The 20,041-nt window shown below is 39.3% G+C and overlaps 1 protein-coding gene across 1 annotated transcript; it reads right to left on the bottom strand.

The window, feature by feature from the left end:
- Window positions 1-1,173: 1,173 nt before the first annotated feature.
- LOC150081244 (uncharacterized) lies at window positions 1,174-19,198 on the bottom strand. Its single transcript, XM_090379793.1, has 5 exons — window positions 19,134-19,198; window positions 13,867-13,905; window positions 12,207-12,289; window positions 5,599-5,862; window positions 1,174-1,734 (listed from the first exon to the last, which is right to left on the bottom strand). The coding sequence occupies exons 2-5, from the start codon at window positions 13,901-13,903 to the stop codon at window positions 1,210-1,212; spliced, it is 909 nt and encodes a 302-aa protein (XP_090235919.1). The 5' UTR covers window positions 13,904-13,905; window positions 19,134-19,198; the 3' UTR covers window positions 1,174-1,209.
- Window positions 19,199-20,041: the final 843 nt, after the last annotated feature.

Genomic DNA, 20,041 nt, shown 5'->3' with positions numbered 1-20,041 from the left:
GATCAAATGTATGTTGGAGTGAGTAATTTAAGTGCTCCATGTCTATGACAGGGGTTGTCCTGGTGCATAATAATGTGTTATGTCACTAATATGCCATTAAATCCTAACCCTATGGCTGGGTCACACTGAAAGCATAGACTAAAAGCAGCTATAAATGAAATAAACAGGTTTAACCAGTATGAATTGATCTAGAAATTTACTTTGATAATAAACCCAATTTGACTGCACTAATGGCAAAGGATCAATAGGTGCTTTATGCAATCCTCAGCAAAAAAGCTATTACAAAAAAATGCCTAATATGAAGTGGTAGAAGGCCTGAAGAAACACTGGAAATAAGCAAGCTGGTGTTATATAACGAGTAAGATGTGAAGAATGTTGTCTTCTGTGGGCAGGTATAAATTTTGTTGATCAGCATACATCAAATAGCCAAATGTGCAAATAAAAAAAAAAAAAATAGTAGTAATAATAAAATATGCATCCATGTATTTTAGTTGCATATTATTTTCATGTTATTTGGCCCATCAATGCATTCTGGCCAATGTAGAAATTAACTTTTTTTTTAATCTCCGCACTTCTCTTCCGCTCTTCACTTCGCTCCTTATATAATACCATTTTTGCTTATTTTCATCGTGTTAATTGAGGTTGTTTTCTAATTAGTCAACTACAGAAATGCAGTCTTTTGGAATATTCAGTGGTAGGGTGCCTTCTTATTGTATAACTGCTATTCCTATTGAAGTTGTTATATTCAGCTCTGATCTGAATCTCTCCAATTCTTTGACAAGGGTACAATTTATTTACCAAGGTCCAGGAAGGATGAGGTCCCTAATCCTTGCATATTATCTGAGAACTAATACTCAAGGTTGTTGGATTTCAGAGGTTTGACTGTAAACAATTATTACACTAATGTGAAATTATACATTTATTATTAACTTCAAAGAATTAATTACTGCCAGTAGTTAGTATTAGTGAGTGTTTATTGCTAAAATAAAAGTCACTGAGTAAAATAAGCTTTTTATTTATTCTGTAATGGCAGGGCGTATTTCTGAGCAATGGCATAATGACATAGAAACATGATTTAGTGAAATATCACTTATTTTACAAATACCATTTTTGGTACTTTAGCTATGAGGCAATGGACTCCAGTGGTAAAATGCTCTTGATCTGATGGTGACAATGGCAAATTTGATAAGTGAATCACTGGATGGAGATCTAACCATGTCGAGAGTATTTCTTTTCTTTCTTTTTTGGATGGTATGGACGCCGCGTGTGTTCTCTGTATGTTGGAATATCATCTTCATAAACAACAGATTTGGATTTTGGATATATATAACTTTCATCTGGTCTATCTAATTCCACTTGCTTAACAACATCATCTACAGAAAGTGATGAAGAATCGTACAGCTGAGCTGAATCTTTTGGCGAAGAGACCAGAACAATAGGCACTTCCTGCACGATATGGGATGGCTTCTTAGAATACTGAAAAGAGTCGACATCATTTGGACTTTCATAAACTGATATGTCATCATCAGGTGCCAGTTTTATTAATGCTGGTGAAGGAAAATCCTTTTTTACTGGCTCATGATATAAATCGGAATTGATTTCATAGAGATATGGTGCCTCTTCGCAGTGAACATTGTACCACCAGTTACATACACGGTGCAGCTGATCAAATACTGTCCCATTGGCACATAAGAAGCTGTCGTGGCGGCCGTCTAGTTGGCAGTAATGCCACACCTATAAGATAATTCAATAAATATTAATTTATGAATTTATAGCCTTCAAAAGACAAGAAATACTTAGATATAATTAACATGTCACCTCATTTATTATGTATTTTGTTACTGACATTAGACTGAACAAATGTATTTTTCTTTATTTATTACATTATTTTAATTTAATTCTTTTAATAGCATATTATAAAATTTACAATTTAGTGATTATTTCCCCGTGTTGACCAAAATATTTAATGTTGGGGAATTTTGGGGGAATATATAATTAGCATTCTCAATACATTCTTTTGCCGTGGAAAAAATCTCTTGCACAATCATAATTGGTAGGATAAGTGTGGTCCTTCAAGTGATGTTTAGCAATCGGTTATGAATGTGGGCTTTGTTAGCAGCAGCCCTGCCATGAAAAATCTGATTTGCATCTACTTAAAAACGTTGGACACACTTATGGATGTTCCTATGGTATCTAGAACTCCAACGATTTTTAAGGATAGTGTAGCTTTGTTTTTTTTTCAGTTTCTTCAGGGTCAAGGGTTCCTACTGCCTTGTATTTTTTTTCCTGTGTGAATGTAGGTGTTTGTGCACACCTACATTTTCTCCCCATCCGTGTTTTCATTACATTGATTAATTACAGTCAACTTTATAAGGTTCAGTTGTGAGGATCTCAGTTACAAATTGCTGTTGTAGTATTTGACGATTAAGTCTCTGAAATGCCACCCACAGAGACTCGTCTGCTCATGATATCTCTACTACTGGCTGCATACTTGTAAACATGTTCCTGTTTTGAATACATCTCTTTTGCACCCTTCACTATATTGGAAGGATGTCTGAATATTTTTTGTAGGGTATTTATAATCTAATATACACACACTGACCCACAAAAAACCCCCTTTATTCAGTATTGAATCGGGCTGCCTTTGTTTTGACTAACAGCAAGTGTGTAGTGCAGCATGAATTCTATGAAGTGTTTTAGTGTATTTTGGTTGAATTTTAGCCATTCTTCCAGCAAATTATATGGTTGCAACAAAGTTGAAGGAAGAGGACTTTGTTGCCCAATGGCTCTCCAGAATAATCCACACATTCTCAAAAGGGCTGTTTCAGATTAATGTGGGAGCCAGGGAAAATGGTGGAAATCCATGTCACGTTTTCTGAACTATTCTTGCATGATTCTGGTATGATATGCTGTTGCAGTTATCCATAAAGTGGCCATCACCGTCAGGATACAAGGGTAACATTGCAGGGTGTCACAGATCTAGTACAAAACTGATGTTACTACCTGGATATTTGACCTTCCACTAGTATCAATGGATTCAGTCCGTGCCAACAAAACATTCCCTGTTCGATACCACCTCCAGATGGGTTGTCATAAGGCAATCAGTGTCCATCACTTTGAGAAATTCTCGCCACTCTGCCTACCATCAGTGCAAAGCAAGGCATTGTTTCATCTGACAACATAACTTTCTTCCATTGTTCCACTATCCAATCACGACCTTGGCACCACTGCAAGCAGATTTTTCTCTGAAACAAGTGGCTTCCAAATAGGCAGGCAACTGCGAAACCAAAATTTCTCCAATTCTCTGCACATAGTATGGGTTGAAATAGGGAAATTCTGGGCTTGGTTAAATTCAGATGTTATATGCTGCACACTGGATGTTCAATTTTTCTGTACAGCCCTCAGAGTACAACGGGTTCTCTAGAAGTATTGGTTTTCTGCCAGTTACACCTTTGGGATGTAGCAGAACTGCTTGCTATACAAATATTAAAAACCTTTGAGATGGATACTTTTGAGAAAGCAGTTATGTCTTCCGTTTCTTGAATCACGGTACCTGTTACACATGCTCCCACAATAAGACCTTTTGCAATCATAATACACTGAAAGGACAATTCACGGGATACCTGGTTCCTGCGCAATGATGCTGTCACCCCTCTTGTTAGTGGATGAACCCACCGCTTGTCAGGTAATAGGTACATTGCATTCACGTAGATGGTAATTTGTTCCACTATCCAATCACGACCTTGGCACCACTGCTTGCAGTGGTGCCAAGAGACCGACTTATGGGTCACTCTATCGCGCAGGTGGCACAGAAATTGCACTATCCCTTTATCAGGGCAAAAGGGCCTATGCATTTCTAGATAGGTATCCAATGATTTCTGTCCACTCAGTGTCGATCATGTGTTTTTGCCATTCTCGCTTCAGATTACTGCAACAGCCTGTGCAGTCTATACTGAATGAGACAACAGATCAATGTGCCATATCAGAGTTTTCTTTGCATCACATCAATACCCGACATCACAGTTTTCTTTGCATTTATTCCCATTTCTTCTTTCTGCAAATGTTGATGTAGGGTTTTAGGAGCATTGGCAACTATGGACGTATTGCTCTGAGTATACAGTATGTCAACTGTGCATTCCGTGATCGATTGTGTTTACTGGATGAAAACCCGAATGTCCTTGAGGAAAAACCATTCTACCCTTTCCTGAGACTGACTAATTCAGCCATGTTTGAAAATGGACTTTAAAAATTCCTCACGTTATTGACAGTACTGGAACTTGGGACTTTTCCGCCGGTTTTTGGTAGTACAGCTAGTCTACCACCTGTGCAATCACAAGGGCATCCGTGACTTAATAGAAAAGTTCGTATTTTTTTGGCCAGTGTATGTACCTATAATAGCATTAGTCTCCTGTATGGAGACACCAAAATCACAACAAATTTCTTTAGTATTGGAATACCCCAAATAAAAAGCACTAGCCTGTTTGTATCTTGCAACTGATAAGAACATAGCAGAGTTCATCAGTATCAGGCAATGGGTGCATGGTTTTGTTTTGGAGAGAAAAAAAAAAAAGCAGCAAACTGACTGCAAATGCACCTATTTACAGAAATCTCATAGTATTAGTTTATGGGCCTTTTTCATAACGTGGCTGAGTTAGACGGTCACAGGCAATGATCGCATTGTTTTTACTCCCGGAAACTCGTGTTTTTCGCCAGTGAACAGAAAATCGAGCTCAGAACATGCAATTTACAGACTATACTCGGAGCGATATGGCGTTAGATATTCCTAAAACGCTACTATTATTGCTATATAGTATTTCAGTCGAAGCTCTATATAACTACCTACAGGGGAATGAGAAAATGGTCGTTATATCGATTCATAAAATAGCATTAGGTGGAGGCCGCCGTAGCCTAGTGGGCAGGCGCGTGGGTACATAAGTACACGTGACTGGGGTTCAAGCCCGTGACTGCTGAATACGGTGCTGTTTCTTGTAATCTGTCTATCTTGTGAACTCCTCTGACCGTTTGGTTGTCCTGGAGTATAAACAGAAAATTTATTTTATTAATGAGAAATTGGCCGGGACCTACAGCATAGGATGTTATTACATGTGGGGTGTTAAAAAGAGGGTTGCTATAAAGACTGTACAGTAGTTACTTTTCTAAGGCATAGTAACTAAGACCATGGGACTTCAATATGGCAGAATTTGATTGGTTCAATTATATCGCTGAACTAGAAAACGGGCATCACCTATGTTCGTTAACACATTTTAACCAATTAACCGAGTTAAATTTTGATTCCTAATATACTTAATTAATATTGTTTGTTTGTTGTTATTTGATTTTTAGGAGCATTAGCAACTATGGCCATATTGCTCCGGGATATGCGGTGGTCATTCCCTGACCTTTCCGCATCCTCCGTATTTGGTGGTGACGGGCTCGAACCCCGGTCTAATCAAGAAGCGTATGTCTATACTAAGCGCACTGCTGCTCCTTCCCACCTGGCTACGGCCCCAAAATAATAATTAATATTAGACGATTAATGTCAAAATGGATTTGTCTTCAACTTCAACTATTTAAAATTGGTATAGTTTGACACAATACCTGGCATTTTGTCTCCACATCAGCATAGAAACCTGGATGTTTCACGCGATTACAGCTAAAACTGGTATATGGAACTTTGTCAAATATTGGGTAGTCCTTGCCTGGTATTCCGGGAATGGGATTCACCTTATAATGGTACTCAACGCTCAGATCTTCGGGTGGAGCTGGGCCAGAAATGTAAAAAGGATCATCGTAGTAGATGTCTTGGTCGGACTCAGAGTGAGATTGTGCATCAGGTGCATATACTGGATAGTATTGGGTTTCCTGGAATACAAAATGGATGTTATGAGACATCAAAAATAACTCGAGATGCTATATTTTAAGAAACGCAAGTATAGGATATAGTGAATACATTCATGGACAAAAGTTAGAGTCGTGCTTACGTATTTTAAATTGAACTGAAATGGTGCAAATTGATCAAGTAACTGAGTAGAAACGGAAAATTTATTTTTACCTATTAAAAATGCATACATGACTAATATGTAACTATGGTGGGCTGACCATGCATCGCTTACGAGGATTATGATCAGATACCAGGCACAGTTCAGTAAAATTTTGTAATCAATGGAACTTGGTCCCTATATGAATGATCTATTGTGGTAAAATACGATAAAAGAGATGGAAGTATCCGTAAATTATTGGTGGCGGCAAATGAGTCCTAAATGTCCACACAAATGTGATGTTTCAAAGAAGAAAACAATTTCAGGAGAGAAGTAATATACATGCCCATGTCTTCAAATCAAGTCACTGCACGCTGTGCAGTATGGGACAGAGCATTGTCGTGCTGGAAAATCCTGCCGTTCCAGCTCTAGCAGCAGTGCACAAAGAGCAGAATTGTCCAAAATGTCCATGTACCACAGAATTCGTTGATAAAGGAACGACGACCAATAATCCAAGCTGAAACCTTGAGTAAATCCCAGACGATGACACTACCTCTGCCAAACTGTGATGTTCGGTTTGTATGCTGTAGTTTTTCCATATAATCCAGTTAGATATGGTCCCTATATATCGTCCACGTAGTAATATCAGCTTCTGCAGAAGCAGCCCTAGATTAGTTACCAACTAGTGTCCTGGGCAAACCATACAGTCTGCACTGGTCCCCAAAAATCTAAGTGAAAATGTATGAGGTTTTTGGTGCCTTACGTGATCACCTATTGGCTTAATTAGCATTAGCAGTGGTAAATGATGCAGAAACCAAGCTTATACAGCATCAGCTAAAATATATATATATATATATATATATATATATATATACAGGATGTTTCAGTTAAACGTTTCAGAACTTCTAAGAGGGGTAGGGTACATCCTGACAACTCGAAATCATATAGCAATGTGGGGTCGGAAATGGAGTACGTTATATATATATATATATATATATATATATATATATATATATATATATATCGACGTCTCCCATTTTGTCTATTCATTCCCTCCAATTAATGAACCAATGTATACTTCCCACCATGACTTATGGAAGTGAAACTTGGGCAACTCACCAAAAGAATGGAAGAGAAGCTGAGAACTACACAGCGAAGAATGGAACGAATTATATTGGGAATCAGACTGTTAGATAAGAAGAGAAACACATGGATTAGGCAGCAAACTCAAGTAAAGGACATTCTTAGCAAACTAAAGAGCTAAGATGGTCTTGGGCAGGACACATAGCTCGAAGACATGACAGATGGACTAAGAAAATAACAGAATGGTATCCAAGAGGAGTTAGAAGAAAACCTGGAAGACAACGGCGGAGATGGATAGATGAAATTCATGAGTTTGTGGGTAGTAAATGGATGGCCAGTGCTCAAAACAGAAGGAACTGGAAAGTTGCTGGAGAGGCCTTCATCCTGCAGTGGATTGAAAATGGCTGATGATGATGATGATCCCTCCAATAGTTTTGTCTACTTCTTCCGTTTATTTAAACTATCAATAAACCAGTCGCTGGCTAATAGGCAAACTACCGCAGATCTATCCTGCAACTGTGTTATCTAAATTTTAATTTGTACCATCTTATGTGTGTAGTCTGAGCAAGAGGATAGACTAGTCTCCAGATGCTGCAATTTGCAGAACTGAACCCTTTCTTGGTAAAAGCATCCCTTTGTTCCACTCACCAATCTCCTTGACCTTCTCTGTACTCGTTCCAGCAGCTCTACATCCTTCCTAAAATGAAACCTCCAGACCTGTATGCGTTTTCAAGATGTGGCTGACCATTGCTTAAAATAATGGGATAATTACCTTATTTTTTCTTATTTCTATTTTCTTTTCTTTTTTTTCTTAATTGTCACCTCCGTTTTTCTAACAAATTTCCTGTACATCATTGTCCTGGCAGCCTGTCTGAATTGCTGAGAAAACTTCATATCCGACTGCACAATTCCGTTAAGGTCTTTTTCATTTTCCTGAGTGTGGTATTACACAGTTTACGTTACTCTGGGGTTACTGCTATCCATATGCAGTACTTTGCATTTTTCAATGTTAAACTTCAGTTACCATTTCTCAGCCTAATATTTCTAGATCCTGTTGCAGTAACGTACTCTCATTACTGTTATTAACCACTCTGCCAACTGAATATCGTATGAATATTTGTACCTTAGGCCTGATGTCTTCATCAATATCATTGATAAATGTACAAAGCAACAATGTGCTCAACAACGAACCCTGAGGGACTTAAATAATGGCACTCTGCTAAAATTTGAACAACAGTCTTTTATGTACAACACTAAAGCGTTTCCGAAATCCAAGTATATGATATCAAATTTTTTTTTTTGCATCAAGTTCTTTTGTGACCACATCGTAGTATCCAATCAAACTGGTTAGATAAGATATCCCCTTAACAAACCCATGCTGCTAACTTCCACCATGTCTAGATGATCCTGCATTACTTCTTTTACCAATGACTTCGTTATTTTACCTGGAACAGAAGTTAAACTAACTAGTCTATAATTACTTGTGTCACCATTTCATTCCCCTTTGTGAACTGGGGATACATTCATACATCTCCAGTCCACAGGGATCTCCCCTGAATCCAACGATGCTGTCGTAATTATAACTAAGGGTTTGCTTACTTCCTTCGCTGCCTCCCTTATAACTGAATAGATTTCATCCACCCCAGGGTGCCTTTCTTATGTTACTGCACAATTTCTCTTCCACATTCCTCTCAGTTATTGCAAAATCATATATCTCTGCTTGACGAACTTCTGGCATCCCCTTCCCTAAAGTATTCCTCACCAGGATCATCATCAGTCAAACCATCTATAGCGAGTGAACCAATCTGATTCATTCCCTTCCTTGTAGTGTTTGCTGTTTTTCTTTGAAACATTTGCCAAAGATTTCTCGTAATCTGCCTTCGCTTGCCTAACCTCCTTTGTGACTTGATTACAGACTAACTTATATCTGCCATAGGCTTCTGTGTCGCTCGATAATTTATATGCATTCCATGCAATTTCTTCTCTGCCACGAATTTGATCAGTTCATCTGACATCCAGTGTTTCTTATTTGTTATGAAAAGCCTAGTAGCCTCCAAGATTAAGTCCCTGAAGGCTTCCTATTTAGAATTCACCACTGGAAACACCATCATTTGGTCCCATTGTATAGAACTTAAAACTGTCTGAGACCACTGTAGTCGCCTTTACTAAAGCAAAAAACCTTCCCTTTACCCTTGATTGCAGTTACCTCTTTAAGTAAATCTCAAATCAATACGCTGTGATCATCTCCACCTAGTGGTTCTTTTATCTGTTGATTCTTAATGCATGAACAATCATTGCTGATAATCAGATCAAGAGTATTACTCCCTCTGGTTGCCCCTCGAACATGCTGTGTATAAAACAATCATCCAATTATTTCACAAAAGCCTTGCTAGTGTGCGAGTGACCAATCCACAAGGTCCAGTCAATATACCGATGACAGTCATTAGGCCTATAACACATTCTTACTCTCATTTTCCCTTTCCCAGTGCCAAACTGACAGAAGATTGCACTTCCTTAGATTTTATGTGTTTCTTAACTATGAGCATAGCCCATCCTCCCTATCAAAACCAAGCCATAGAAGACACGCAATTTCAGGCGTAATACATTGTCCCATCATGCTGTATTTGTCATGGACTGATACCCCACGACCCTTAGCTGCCTTAGAATTTAAACAATCCAAATCGAAACCAATCTAATTTATAATTTACTTAAAAACGTCTTTGTTATTTCGATCAAATTGGAACATACTTCGAAACGTGTGCCTGCATTTTAAGCGCGTTATATTGTATAAGGTAGTTAAATATCTACACTCCTGTTTTTCTACTCTATTTCTTTCGTTCTTGCCTCTCCTTTCTGCCATTATCTCACCAACTCATTAGTATAGTTTGTTTTGTATTTTACAAGCTTCTACTCTGAGTCCCAACGCCATAAAACAAAAGTAAAGTCAGTGTTCAACGAAGTGTAACAAATTTCACGTTGTGTGCCCACCTACGAAAATTACCTTAAGGCATTGAGGCAGACATTTGAAAACAGCGCTCTCTATCTGCAAAGGGTTACCCATAGAACACACAAGTTTGTATAAAAAAATAAAACAAAACCGGACTCTTTAATTGCATCTCATTAGTCTGCAGTGACCAAATAGGTTAACATGAATGAGAACATCTAGTCCAGTTTTGGTTGATGACTTTGATTTGTTGGTACTGGGCACGATGTGTCATTTGGGGTGGTTAATGGGCATTGTTTGAATTGGTCACTGATCTCTAAGTTAATAAGCATCAAAAGGACAGAGGAGAAAGGCCAGCAATGCCAAGCGAATGAAGTAGGTTATTTGAATGAACTTTTTGGAGCACTTTTAATTCTCTTCAAGAATGAAGTATCCGCGGAAGAAAGTAAAGATTCAACCCATCTTTTGACACTTCAATAAAAGCAGTTTGTATGCTAAAATTAAATAACAAACAATAGCTGGAAAACGTTGAAAGAAAGAAAGTGCCGCATGCGTAATGAATGTACTTGTCAATTGCTGATCATTCCTGGAGAGCTGTTTAGTCATCATGGATAACATACACTGTGCTGCCACTTTATTAGGTACACCCCTGTTGTGCACACAAATTGTTTGTCCCAAGAACGTTGCAAGTCACATGACCACAGTTGCGGATATAAATACAGCACAACAACCTTTCTAGTATCAGTTAAGCGTACAAACCGTAGCAAGAATGTGGAAAACGAGTGATCTAAAGCCCGTGGCATGGTAGTAGGTGTAAGACGTGATCGACAAAGCATCTCTGAAACGGCAGTTCTCCTGAACTTTTCGCGCACAACAGTTTCAAGGATGTATCGAGAATGGTGCAACGAACAGAAAACATCCTCTCAATGGCGCTCCTGTGGAAGAAAATCGCTTGTTGATGAGAGAGGTCAGAGGAGGATGGCTAGAATTGTGCAAGCAAACAGACGGGCCACAATGTCGCACATAACGTCGGAATACAGCTATAACCGAATATCGCAACGGACCATTAGTCGCACGTTGTCGCGAATGGGCTACAACAGCCGACGGCCACATCGCGTACCTTTGTTATCAATGAAGAACAAGAGAGCACGCCTCCTGTGGGCACAGCAACACCAGCACTGGACTATCGAGTATTGGAAAACAGTTGCTTGGTCTGACGAGTCGAAGTTCCTGGTGCATCATGTTGATGGAAGGCTCAGAATTTGGCGAAAACAACATGAATCCTTGGACCCGTCATGTCTGACGACTACTGTACAAGGTGTTGGGGGCAGTGTTATGGTGTGACGAATGTTTTCTTGGCACACGTTGGGTCCATTGATACCCATCGATTCACGTATGGCCACATCGTACCTAAACATCGTTGCTGACCAAGTGCATCCGTTCATGTTGACAGTTTATCCTCAGTCAGGTGGTTACTTCCAGCAGAATAATGCGCAGTGCACAAAGCCCGAATCACTATGGAATGGTTCCAGGAACATGATAATGACTTTTCTTTGCTGCAGTGGCCCGCTTAGTCCACGGATCTCAATCCTATTGAACATCTTTGGGATGAGATGGAAAGAGCTGTTCGCTGCAGACCTACACCTCTGTCGAATCTCAAGGAACTGGGCGACACACTCATGTCTGCATGGTACTCCATTCCTGCACAACATTTTCAGCATCTTGTTCAATCCATGCTTAGACGAATTCAGGCTGTTTTGAAGGCTAAAGGAGGCTCAACACGCTACTAGGTAGGTGTACCTAATAAAGTGGCAGCACAGTGTAGAGTGCCACAGAATTCCTCTCATCAATCACGCATAAAGGCTGATGAAATAGCTTTTTCAGCTACCACCTCATCTATTTGAATTTATTGAAGGTCGCATTTTAATAAGGATGTGGAGCTGCTGGATCGAGTACAGAGAAGAGCAACGAGATTGGTGAGGGGAACAGAGGCGTGCTTTTGCCAAGAAAGGCTTCAGGTGTGCAATTGCAGCTTCTGGAGACTAGGCACTGCGAGTTGATATGACGGAGGTATTAAGGGATTTTTCCTCAAATAGTAACCCTGATGGGATTGTTCTATATTAATAGGATTTTTATTAAAACCTGCTAATATCATTCATTCTGGAATGATATTTATAATATTAAAATATATGAATGCATACCGACTGTTGGTGTTCATCTTTTGTTGCATTCTTTGCTTCTTTGATCCTTTGTTTTTCTTCTTTCTTAAGACTATTCGATATTCCTAAAGAAAAGAACGAACACAATAGCTGTCATGATTTGTATTCTAGATTCTAGATTTATACATTTTTGTGCAATCTTCGATTAGTCTAATGTCAGAGAATGACTATCATTTATACGCTGCTTGACGAAATAATAGAACAAAATGTTTTCCATGAATATTTTATTGTGAAAAGTGTCATCGAAGGTGATTATTGGATACAATAGGCATCGTGGCATGCAAATTCTGAATATCCAATAGAAATCGATCTACCACCTTACAGAGCCGCACATGATGCAAATTATTCATGCCAATAAAAACACAGCTTGCGACCACATCACTTCATTCCAGTTTTTTGGCTTGCTCAGTGGGACAGCCACACCTCCAATACTCAGGTTGGCAGGGCATGATCCTTTGAGATGGCAGGCCGTTGGAGCACTTTAAGACGGGCATTAATAGGCGAGGGCGGCACTTTAGTTTAATGTGTCACGCAGTGTCATCTTGGAGCAATGAGAACAATTTAAAGAGACAGGAACCATTACAAGAAAGCTGGTCAAGGTCCCGAGCTCTATCATCCAGAACAGACTGCTATCTGGCTTTAACAGGAAAACGAAACTCTACAATGTCCTGTTATCAACAGTCTCTTGAGGTTGCTGCGGCCACAGGTCCAACCGAACCTTTGGCAACACTTCCAACCGGACTCTCAGTTCAGAAGGCTTAATTCAAGTGGACTGTATGCAAGGAACCCAGTGGTTTGTTCCGATTAACCCCAAACCCAATGCAGTGCTCATCGAAACTGGTGCCATGAACATGTGACTTGGAGTCCTGGCAAATGCGGTACAGCTCTGTTCTCTGATGTGTCCCGTTTCAGCCTACAAACATTCTAGTGTTTCATATGGAGACAACGAGGAATGCGGTACCATTCCTCCAACACCAGAGAAAGGGACACTTATGGTGGAGGCGATGTTCTAGTGTGGGGCGGTATAATAATTAACGGCCGCACCCCTCCATGTTTTTGTTAGGAGTATCGTAACTGTCCAGAGGTACCGAGAACAGATCCTCGAACCCTATGTGCGACCTTTTAGGGGTGTGGTTGGCCCAGATTTTCTTTTCATACAAGGCAACACCACTGCACATAGAGTGGTGGAGGAATATCTTGAAACTGAAGGTATCCAAGGACTGCCATGGCCAGCACGATCATCAGACATAAATCCAATCAAAATGTGTTGGACGCCCTTGGGCTTCGCATTGTACACTGACAGCCAACTCCTTGGTCACTTGGTGAACTAAGGTCTGCGCTGGTGGAAGAATAGGATTTATTGCCATAGAATCTTAAATTTGTTACTACAGAATCTTAATGTGACCATGTTTTCGAGCATCTTTTATCGTCTTCTACCCCACCACCACACCAAATGTTGTCCATCTTCATGGCCAGCTGCTTGAATTGCGCCACGGTTTCTACGTGTTCTGTTAATTTTGTCGAGCAGTGTATTAATAGACTTAAAATATTCACTGTTTTAGACATTAATGGTTTTATTTATTACAATCAGTCTCTCTGATACATTGAGTTACTTATATCTCGATAAATATTTTCTACTTACCTATTAATGGAAGAAACAACAGCATTTTCCAAAGCATATCTGAAATACAGAAAGTAGCAGTTGAAAAGCTAATACCTTCTTTATCTTAATTGTTAGAAAAACAAAAATATATTTGATTACATTCAGCAAGTTTCATGTAGTTTCAATAACCCATTTTTTTAAAATTACCAATCCTGAAGCCAACAAAGTTGTATGATTGAGGAAAGACGGGCCAAATCAGTCATCCACTATTTGAGAGAAAAGGACTAACACCAAAGGCAATTGATGAGGATGTGGTCAAATCATTTGGGGTTGATGCCCCTTCCTATTTTTATGGTTAAGAAGTGGGTAGCAGAATTTAAAGGAGGAAGGGAAACTTGGAAGATGGCCTACTCTGTGGAAGACCTGCAATATATATCACTCCAGAAGTTGATAATAGGGTGCGTGATCCAGTCTTGAGTAACCGACCAGTGACTGTTCAGTGCAACGTCTTGGGCATCTCATATGAACGTGTTAATAACAGAGATTATTAAAAAGATTAAGGGAGAACAAGATCATAGAGAGAACATTTGTTAGTAGCTGTTAATAACACGTATTAACAGAGGTTCTCGCTATGAAAAAAGGTTCAAACATGATGGTACCCAAAGTTGTTGAAAGCAGCTGAAAAATACACAAGAGTTGTCAAGTCAAGTTAATATTTGCATCGTTCGTTCCATGGTCACGATTTGTGACCATGGATGGAACGTGGTCCACCACTTTCAGCCAGAGACAAGAGAAGCACTCCAAACAGCGGAAACTCTTCCCCCCTCCAAAGAAAGCCAAGTCGATTCCTTCTGCTGGCAGGGTTGCGTTGGATTTTTGGGATGCTGATGGAGAGTTGCTAGTGGATTGCATTCAGAAAGAGCAGATAGTCACAGAAGCATATTACACGCAAATGTTGTAAGGCGTTTGCGTGAAAACATCAGAGACAATAACGCTGAGGAAAACTGAGAAGATTAGTCCTTCCACCAGGATAACTAACCTGATCACAAGTCTGTCATTGCTATGGCTGCCTTGCATGAATGCGGCTTTCAAATCTTGGACCATCCCCTTCACTAGATCTAGTATCATCGGACTTGCACAATTTCCTAATTTTAAAAAATACTTGGCTGTCGTCCATTTTCCAACTGACAGTAACATCATTGCTCCGTGGATGAATTCCTAAAGGCCCGAGATAAAAGTGTCTTCAAAGATGGAATTAATGCATTACAGCATTGGTGGAAAAAGTCTATTGACTCCAAAGTGGACTATGTTGAAAAGTAATGTGTTAGAAGACTCCTAAGTAAACCCTTCATGCTCAGGCATGAACTTTACAAACGCCCTCTTATATAAGCCGAAACTGTATTTGGAATATTGTGTTGAGATCTGGGAGCCATTTGAACGAGGATGTATAGTTTCCAGAAAGGATTCGAAAAAAAGCCAACCAGATTGGTGAAGGATGCTAATATCGCCACTTTTTTTGGCGTTTTTTTGAACGCCAAAATCTTGAACAAAAATAACTTTATGAGTTGTAACTTTAAATTGAGTAAGGTCATTTTTCCTTAGGATCTTCTAAGAAAACAAGAAGTTTCCATATTAAAAGAAAGAGATCAATGAATAAGTCTGGCACAACTTACAGATACCTTGACCCCATTAAACAATCTCGGCAGAAGATCCATCCTTGTATTATCAGGTGAACTTTCCCTGTTTGCTTGGATAATAGAGAAACCTTTCCAGCTCCAATAAAGTTTAAGGACCTTTTTTCACGCCACGAATACCGAAATATCTTTCAATGCCTCTCAGTTCTACAAAAGGATCACAAGCACTTAGATAATCAAAGCCCAGGGCGACCAAAGCGCCCATTCAACTGCATTAAGCGTCCATAACAAGAAGCGATGCCCTTCAGATAGTTTTGGTTGCACCCGTTTTGCTTCGATTAGTACACCTGAAAGAATGGTATAATTCTTCACCACTTCTATTGTGGTTAAGAATATCATCACACGCTTCACTGGACCTCTACTGGAGTACGTTAACGTTTAAAAAACGTTAGAGCCAATTAAATGGAAATGAGTTCGATGTCAGTGCATGGGTTTGGTACAGTGAACATTCATTTATGAAGAACTGAAAATGTCCGAAACTCCAATTGTATGAGACATTCATCGTGGTTGTCTGTCATTTTTATGGATCCATTCAGTGAAACCGTGTGGCATCAAAGATGTAGAAAGGATCAAAAGAGTTTGTTAACACTTGTGTCCATTGAATTAGAGGACAGTTGAATCATTCAGAGTGAGAAATTACGTATTCGGTAATTGGTGACCTCTGAAGGAAATAATAAGAGGTTCAACTTTCCCCTTCACATGTATAAATTGAAAGAAAACAGTAACGGTAAATGGAAAAGCAAGTTTTCTCCATCAATGATGTTATAGCAGACCTTATAATTCTGGAATGATTGGGGTTTTTCTCTTTTTTGTTTTTCCAATTACCTCTATTAATATTCTACTATAATGAACTCAATCCAAGTTCGTTATAGCATTTCTTTTGCTGTTCTGACGAAATTGTTTGACCTATAAAAATGGATTTCTACACAATGGTTGTTCAAAACTGGATAGACCCTAATATAGCTTGTTCTTTCCATCTAAAATCCGCTACCTCTTTGAACTGCGAGCTCAGAATTGGATAACAGCCAAGACTTATAGAACAGCAAGTCTCTAGTTAGCATTTGCAGTTATCAAGATAAAATTCCGTTGTGTATGAAAGAAAGATAGAATTATTTTATAGATCTTTTTGATAACATTGTACTCTATATGCTGGATGTTTGTTTGCAAAATATTGAGGGCAATTTTTCTTTCATTTCTTGGACCGCCAGAGATGGAGAAACTTCACTAAATGAACTTCATTAACAGACACAGGAGGTGATCAAAGATTTCTGAGAACAGGGATATATTAATACACTGCTCGACAAAATTAAGAGAGCACGTAGAAAAAGTGGTGTAGCTCGTGCAGCTTGCGATGAAGTGGGAAAAAATTGGGTACAGTTCTCTTCTCTCATGAGTCCCGTTTTAGCTTACAAACAGATTCTAGACGTTATTTCACCTGTAGACAACGAGGAATGTGGTACCATCCCTCCATCTGAGAAAGGGACACTTATGGTGGAGGCGGTTTTCTCGTGTTGGTGGAAGATATTCAACGACTGACATGGCCAGCACGATCAACAGACTTAAATCCGATTGAATAAATGTGGAATGTCCCCTGTACGTCGCCAACGACAGTCAATTCCTTGGTCACTTGGTAAGCTAAGGTCTGCGCTGGTGGAAGAATGGGATTTGTTGTCATAGAATCTTATAGACATCCTTATATCGATCGTTCACGGCTATCAGGCCTGTTCAGCAGTTGGAGGGGAGCATGTCTGTTCAGGGGCGTGACATGGATTCATGACTAAAACTTGGTTGATTGCTAAATTAGAAAAATTAGGTTCATCTGTAAGGTGATTGACTCTCTGAGTATTTGAAGTATTTGGACGACATTAAAATTCAGTGGGATTGTGACAAGTCAAAATAACTAGCTCAGCTGATTGGGTGATGATTTGAATGTCGGTTCGGTTATTTTTGGAGGCTCCTGAGCCTTGAAGCATCCGTCTTTGATTTGCATATTAGTATACAGATCACTAAGAGCAGTTTATCAGTTAATACAGGCAAAAATTTATTTTGCGACTCATGTGCAAAAGACTTAGTTATTGACTCATTTCGGATTTCTGGCTTTGTGTTCTCCTTCATGGACAGACAGGCCATTGACTGGGAAAGGGATATCCGTTTGGATTGCAGCATTTTTGGTGATCTGGTTCCGAGACACAACCAATTGGTCACTGGCACTTGGATTCCAACAAGCGTTGAGGCAATAAGTGTATTGAACTTCGGGGTGAGTACATTTCAACCCTTTCACAACAACAACGTTAGAAAGTTGTCCATCCTTCCAGCTTTGAAGTGTGACCCTGAGATTTGTTGATTGCGATGACAGAATTTTACTGTTAAATAAAACCTATTGCAAAAGGAATGAGGTCAAAGGCTCGTTTAGTCTTCGAGTTATTCAAGTTCAAAGAGCGTTCCGGACAAAGGGACATAAAGCAAATGATTATATAGATTAGGGAAAGAAAGATAAATCTATAAATAGATGAGAGAGAGAGAGAGAGCGCAAAAGAAACAGAAACCGGGAAAGAAAAATAGAAACACAAAGATAGAGAAAGACAGAGATATAAGAAAGAAAAGTAAGAAAACGACAGAAATATATATATAGAGAGAGAGAGAAATATAAACAGAAAAAGTGAGAGATACAGAGGGAAAAAGAAAGCCACAGAGAGAGAGAGAGAGAGAGAGAGAGAGAGAGAGAGAGAGACAAAGTGAATGAAACACAGAATGAAAGATAAAATCGCAGATAGAAACGAAGAGAGAAAGAAATAGAACCAGAGCGAGAGAAACACAGAGAGAAAAAAATAGTAATAGAACGAAAGAGAGAGAAAGAGAAAGAAAAAGTGAGATAAGAAAGGGAAAGAAAGTAAAAGAAAGGTATAAATATAAACAGAGAGAGAGAGAGAGAGAGAGAGAGAGAGAGAGAGAGAGCGAAAGAGACAAAAACTTAGAAAGAGAGAGAGAAATAGAAACACAATGATAGAGAAACACAGAGATATAAGAAAGAGAGAAAGAAAAGTAAGAAAACGACAGAAATATATATAGAGAGAAATATAAAGAGAAAAAGTGAGAGGCATAGAGAAAGAAAGAGAGCGAGAGGCACACATAGTGAGTGAACAGAGAGAAAGGCAGAAACACACAGAGAGAGAGAGAGAGAGAGAGAGAGAGAGAGAGAGAGAGAGAGAGAGAGAGAGAGGGATAAAAGGGAAAGGCAGCGGAGAAGAAGACGGATAGGCAGAAGAAAAAGATAGAGGAACAGATAAAGAAAGGGAGAGAGAGAGAAATAGTTATCATCATGAAAAAAAAGTAAGAAAAATACAGAAACATATGTAGAAAGAAATATAAACAATAAAGAGAGGTACAGAGAGAGAAATAGAAACAGAGCGAGAGAGAGAGAGATAGATAGATAGAGAGAGAGAGAGAGAGAGAGGTACAGAGAGAGATAAGGTGAAACACAGAGAGAAAGAGGGAGAGAAATATAAACAGAGAAATGTTACACTTTTACTCTTAAACTATCTTAAATTCATTAAAAACGTTTTGTTATTTCATAATTGAACGAAGTCCCGAAAGCAACCGAAGGGCACCCACCTGTCTTGTAGCAGTCCAGCTTAAGTCCCTGCTGATCTCGAAAATAATCCGTCACGTTTTCCCACTCGAAGCAGCACGAGATGTGTACGGACAAACGCCACTGGAACCTTCGTTTTATCTTATAGGTGGGTGGAGCCGGGGTGGCTCCTGTCATTCTCTAATTGGCTCTTCTCCTCAAAAATGGGTTAGTGGTCCTTGATAGTGACTGCATTGTCTTTGTGATTGTCGGCTATTGAGCCACGTGCTGACCATGGCGAACATAATACCGACACTGCATCGGGCCCCCGCTCCGATCACGGAATTAGAACGCAAAACAACGGAGAGCGACATTTAAAATAAGCGTTTATTATTATCTGTCCGCAGATGGCTTGCGTTTTTCCATTGATGCTGCACACGTTGCCAGTCAACCGGTTGCTTAGCAACTGATTCTTATGTCCACTTCGTACTATACATAGCATTTTCATTATAACCGAGCTTACATTCACCTTCGGTCCAATTCTCATCCATTATTCCTCTTCGTCTTATCTTTCCACACGATCACTCTGTTAAATCCAAGTTAATCAAATCATGCGTATTCTCCAATACTTTCGTCCTATTTGTGCTTAAATACCCTTGATTCGTAAGTGGTCCTTTCTAATCTAGGTCTAATCCCAAATCCTAAATTTTAGATTCTGGTTCTAATCCTAAATTTGAAGTCGGTCCTTATTGTAGAGATGGCTAAGACAACTTTTGCGTTGGATTGCAAGTGCCAGAACGTTACAGTTTGAATGACTAGCAAGCAGACGCCTTCAGAACTTTGGTTCGAACCCATTTTTAAAAATGTAACATGAAAACAACCCACGTCAGCGAAGCGTTGACGCTGGTTTAACTTAGTTCCCCCACAAACCGACTGAGCGCCCATACTTCAA

This window comes from Mastigoproctus giganteus, chromosome 8 (assembly GCF_048544385.1).
Source record: "Mastigoproctus giganteus isolate SK-2022 chromosome 8, ASM4854438v1, whole genome shotgun sequence".
NCBI classification, from domain to species: Eukaryota; Metazoa; Arthropoda; class Arachnida; order Uropygi; family Thelyphonidae; genus Mastigoproctus; species Mastigoproctus giganteus.
Note: the sequence above shows the minus strand (reverse complement) of the source record. Positions and strands in the feature narration are given on the sequence as shown.

Bases quoted from the DNA above. Each gene is read 5' to 3' on its own strand.
- LOC150081244 (XM_090379793.1), bottom strand. From the start codon at position 13,903: ATGCTTTGGAAAATGCTGTTGTTTCTTCCATTAATAG. The intron at 12,290-13,866 runs GTAAGTAGAAAA...TCTTTTCTTTAG, and splicing joins GTTGTTTCTTCCATTAATAG to GAATATCGAATAGTCTTAAG. The intron at 1,735-5,598 runs GTATTGTGTCAA...ATTATCTTATAG, and splicing joins ATGTGGAGACAAAATGCCAG to GTGTGGCATTACTGCCAACT.